The sequence below is a fragment of the Armigeres subalbatus genome, chromosome 2 (genome assembly GCF_024139115.2).
Source record: "Armigeres subalbatus isolate Guangzhou_Male chromosome 2, GZ_Asu_2, whole genome shotgun sequence".
Lineage (NCBI taxonomy): Eukaryota > Metazoa > Arthropoda > Insecta > Diptera > Culicidae > Armigeres > Armigeres subalbatus.
Genome location: NC_085140.1, coordinates 327139238 through 327144212, shown reverse-complemented (window position 1 = coordinate 327144212; position 4975 = coordinate 327139238). Strand labels below are relative to the sequence as shown.

At 39.0% G+C, this 4975-nt stretch overlaps 1 protein-coding gene across 1 annotated transcript; it reads right to left on the bottom strand.

Annotated features, from left to right (window-relative positions):
- Positions 1 to 2554: 2554 nt before the first annotated feature.
- On the bottom strand, positions 2555 to 2932 carry LOC134209957 (inactive histone-lysine N-methyltransferase 2E-like). The gene has a single exon (XM_062685973.1). The coding sequence runs from the start codon at positions 2930 to 2932 to the stop codon at positions 2555 to 2557; it is 378 nt and encodes a 125-aa protein (XP_062541957.1).
- Between the last annotated feature and the right edge of the window lie 2043 nt (positions 2933 to 4975).

Sequence of the window (4975 nt, the reverse complement as noted above, 5' to 3'; positions counted from 1 at the left end):
GACCGTCTCACCGAGAATATGCGGGGCACCTTGAGACACAAGGAAGTTCATGAGAAAATTATCGGCCTCATTTAGCAGGAGACGAGTTACTGATCCATTTAATTTACTTTACTGATTTACTACAATAGGAAGGCCGTCTCCCGCGTATTACACTTGACGGTAATGCAACATTGATTAAAATTGGTTTGAGCTTTCAAAACAGCTAAGTTATAGATCAATAGCAATATACAAGTACCGTCAACTGGGGGGAAGATGATCATTTTTAAGACAAAACATGCAATAACAATGTGTATTTACATTTTAAATCGAAACAAATATTTTCAAAACATGTACTGCTATACATTGCAATAATCAACAACTTTAGTTTTCTGAAATGCGTTCGCATTTATTAAAATAAATTAAATTATCGCACATTTTTTTAGTAATCTGGTTTGGGGTGAAGTTGATCAAGACAGCTCTACTAAAATCATTATGACCTAGTAGTCAAAATACACTAGGTTATGAGTATGAACGTTGAATTTACTACGTAAAGAAGTCTACGAAGTCAATATTTGAAATGAAAATAGCGTCATTTATGACTATCTCTGTCTTTCTACCACAAAATACATTTTCATGATTATAATCGAAAAATTCGAATTTCTACCTAGCGGTAACATTACTTGAACGGAGAATATTGTTGACTACCGTTTCATAAAAATTATTGGCATTTTTGACTGACACATCAAATGATCATCTTCCCCCCAGTTGACGGTACAAAGAGATATAGTAAACAAGAGAACTTTGGATTCAACCCAAAATCTTCATGCCCCCGGCCAGCAACAACCGTTAGATTTCTTTTCTCATAAAAATAAACCAACCAAAATTTTACTGTGAATTACCACTAATTTCACACTCAATAAAGCCTAATTCGTTTCATTCTCTAGGCTCTATGATTTAGGATAAAGGCACACCGAAAAAAACCCATCCCATTTATCCATCAGGTAATAATTGAGTGATTACGCCATCGATTTACCAATTAATTAAGTACCCTTTGTTCATGTTCAGAGAAGCACAAAAACCCGTAAAGCTGGGAGGAGCCATCCCAAAGCCAGTGTGTAGCAACAACCTTACTGATTGGTATAATCTCTCAATGTTTTGCTTCCGTTTTCCCTCTGGCCGCCCGTCAACCAGTTGCAAGATGTTATCCTCACATGTGGCTACGCTTGCCTTACGAGCAACAAGCAATGCAGCAGCAGCCAGCGTCGCAACGGCACACATTCCGGAGAGCATACCATCGCTGCCCCAAGATTTTCATCATCCCATCCAACTGCAGCACTCTTGTTCGACATGGCAAATTTTCCTTGTCCGACGTGCCCAAGGTTTTTCCTCTATCGGTTTCCGGTTGCTCGTTGAACAGTGTCGTGGGCGACGATGGTCGTATAGTCATCGATCTGCTATGTTCGTTGTCGTGATTTCGGATGGATGAAAGGACGCTGTGTCCGGGTAAGTGGGGGTGGAAGAATTAAGTGCATTTTTTCTTAACTCTTGCTCGTACTTTGCTCTGTTCAATGCCAATCAGAGAGGATGAGGTCATCCAGAGACTGGTGGAGGATGTAGTAACAGTTCGACAGGAGATTCTTGTAATAACAGTTTTTCTTCTTGAGCAAAGCATACGATGGGATGTTGACTTAATCTGAACAGAACGATTCATATCAGTGTCAAATGATATTGTTTTTTTTTCAATTTGTAATGATTTGTGTATACAAATAATCGTAATTTGGAGGTACCAAAATCTCAGAACAGCTGAGCCTGTATGAGCTAGTTTCCTGCTCACCACGACAACACGCCCAAAACTGACTCAAACTAGTGAACTTATAAAGTAAGATAAACTTTTTATGACAAATAACCGAAATAATGTTTCTAGTTTCTTCTTTCAACAACATGTTACGAAAAACAAAATATTGCGCGAAATATACATTGCCGCAATGCCAGCCAAATACATTTTGTCGAAGAACGTGGTTAATTTCGTGAAATTTAGGATATTGTTCGTCATACTTATTAACCTTGCAAAAGAAATTATTTCTGATGAAGCAGCTGAGCTAATATTTGACTGCAAAAAATCTCTTGTAGTAAAATTGTCTTTCCTATCACTTGAGGTGTAAGACCATGTTTCTTTTACACAAATAATAATTTCAGAAACTCTTCAATCAATCGATTCGTAACATAATGAATCAAATTTCTTCATCAACTACAACTCGTGATGGGAGAATCGTTAATTTGCTATTCATACATTTCTCATGCGACACGCACGACAATGCACTGTATTAAACATTTCAACCAACAACACGGCAAATTTGTTTTAAGCCCAGGCCGGCAACAATCAACACACGCAAATAAAAATGCAACATAGTCATATTTACAAACAAAATCACGAGCATTTATTGATACATATGGATTGTGCCACAGAAATAGCAACATCGCCATTCACCAAAAATGTCAGTTCCCTGGCGTCGAGTTCCAAAGCGTGCTTCCAATCGAGTCCGTCGATCCCGCGTCGTTGAGTATTGTACCTTCTTCAGTACTTGGCTGGTGCCGGTGCTGGGGCATGGTGGTAAGGAGCTGGCGCTGGTTTATACGCGGGAGCCGGTTCGTGATGATGAGCCGGGGCGGCATGTGGGTAGGGAACTGCCTCCGGAACGTAGTGTTCGCCGTGTTCGGCTCCACCGCATGGCACCTGCTGGGAGCTCTTGCTGCAGGACAGCAGGTAAACTGTGGCACATGGTGGCAGGGGAACCTTTCCCGGGTAGGTCAGCACCTGGGCCGGTCCGGGTTGTACCACGGGGTAGAGTCCTCCGGCGTGATGTCCCCCGGCGTGATGTCCTCCGGCGTGTTGGTAATCGGCAGCGGCCAGTGCGATGAAAACGGCAATCAAGAAGGACACGGTGGACTTCATGGTGCTGCTTAGGGTGTGTGTTGGTCAACTTACTGTCGAACGAATCACTTTTTCGATGGCTACTGAAGTGTGCATCTCTCGGCTTGTCATTTATAGCAGTTATCTTGGTGTCTGCGGCGGTTGGCGAAGGTCAGGCGGAATTTTGACTGAAATTTGATACTTCAATAACATGCTGTTTGCAATTACGGTATATACAAATGTTGCTAACGCTAGGCAGAACCTTCAACACCGTTAGCTCCGTTGGTTTTAACAAGTCAGACAGCACACTGAAGCTACATGAATGTTGTTGAGTTTCTATAGAGGCGAGCTGTGTTCAGCTGAATTCCAGTTCTTTGAATGATGAGAGGTGAATTCCGTTGGATAAGTGTATGAAAATAAATACAAACGTGTAGGATTGAAAATAATTCGATCAACCCCATGGGATGTTGGGAAGTGTTTCTCTTTTTCATTTATATGGCTTATGTAAGAATAACATTATTAATTGAGTTGAGTCGTAAAAAACGCGCATCCCAAATTATATTATCCTATAGATTTATTACACTAAAACTTATGAAGTTTCTTTTCACAAATAATTTATATCTTGTATAAGCGAAGCTTAGCAATCATCGGATTTGAATATGAATTAAACGACACATCAGGAATCTTTCCACTGGCGCTGCATCCAACAACTGGAATCTTCCCACATCACAACACAGAATTCATTTAATTTTTCCGCAGTTTACAAGTAACGTTACAGTTTAAGTCGCCTCATACATTTTACATTTTTACAACTTCACGCCGCTGTTCAAAAAATATCACGACACTACTTCCGAAACTGGTTCAAATTTGAAGGAGTTTAAATTATTCAATAAAAACACCAGACGATATAACATTTACATGCATCCGCAAAGTTTGCAAAAATTTAATACATGTTTATATCAGAGCCTGCAGTAATATCAAAATTGTTTCATTCATTATAATTAGGTTTAAAGATTTTTTTTTAAGTTGAGTTTTTGGCCTATTGAAATACGTTTTTCGGTTCTTATCAATGATTAATTACTTTGTTGAACACCATCTTCAATTTATAAATTGTACAGTACAGACTGATTGCTTGCCTCAACTTACTTCAATTTTTAAAACTAGTTTCACAGACTCGGTGCTAGTTTGCTAACATTGAAGTCGAAAAAACAACATACTTTATTAAATAGTCTGCAGCATAAATTTATTTAATTAATTAATGGATTATTTTGGTCATAATGGGAGCGGTGGCCATTTGCAAGGTTGCAAGTCAAATAAAGCACAACGAATTTGGTATGCTGAATATGAAGCGTGCACACTCATTTTTCCAGCAATTTGTTAAATTTTTACCAAGATTCGCACAGCCAAGCCCCAGCAAATATGTTTTCTTTGCTGAAATTTTTGTCAAAGTTGCTGAAAATCAGCAAATAGTTTGGCGAAAACCAGCTAACAAACTCCTTTTTTTGTTGGTTTTTATTTAGCTGGGCACACGGCTGTTCGAATTTTGCCCAGCTGCTGAAATGAAAACTGAGTATTGAAATGAAAAAAATAAAGAAAAAGAGTCCTTCGTCAAAACATAGTATAAAGAAGAAAAATGTCAGTCATACGCCAAATCTTTTTAGAAATGCTTATAAACTGAAGCTAAATAGCGTAAGTATCACGTATATTCCAAAATCGCCCGAATTCCAGAAATAGGTTAGCTTAGCTTAGATTGACTGTACATATAAATGATTGCTACTCCGTGATCGATCGGAGCTGAAGCAATCCATTATTCACATGCACTTCGATCCATTTGAACAATGGTTGGAATTTACCATCTATTCTCGAAGTGCACGTTACAGCAGCTCTCGAATTTTGATCAATATCGGCGCCGGCCATGTCTTCACAGTCAGTTGGAAAAGGAAAGGAAGGTTAGTGTGTGGTTATTGTTGCTATCAGAGACCGAGAATTCCTCTGCATCTCCACAATTACCACGGGAAGGAATTTGTTTTAGAAACATAGATTGGGATTTACCATGGAAAACGATGTGATTTAAGCAACTTCTAT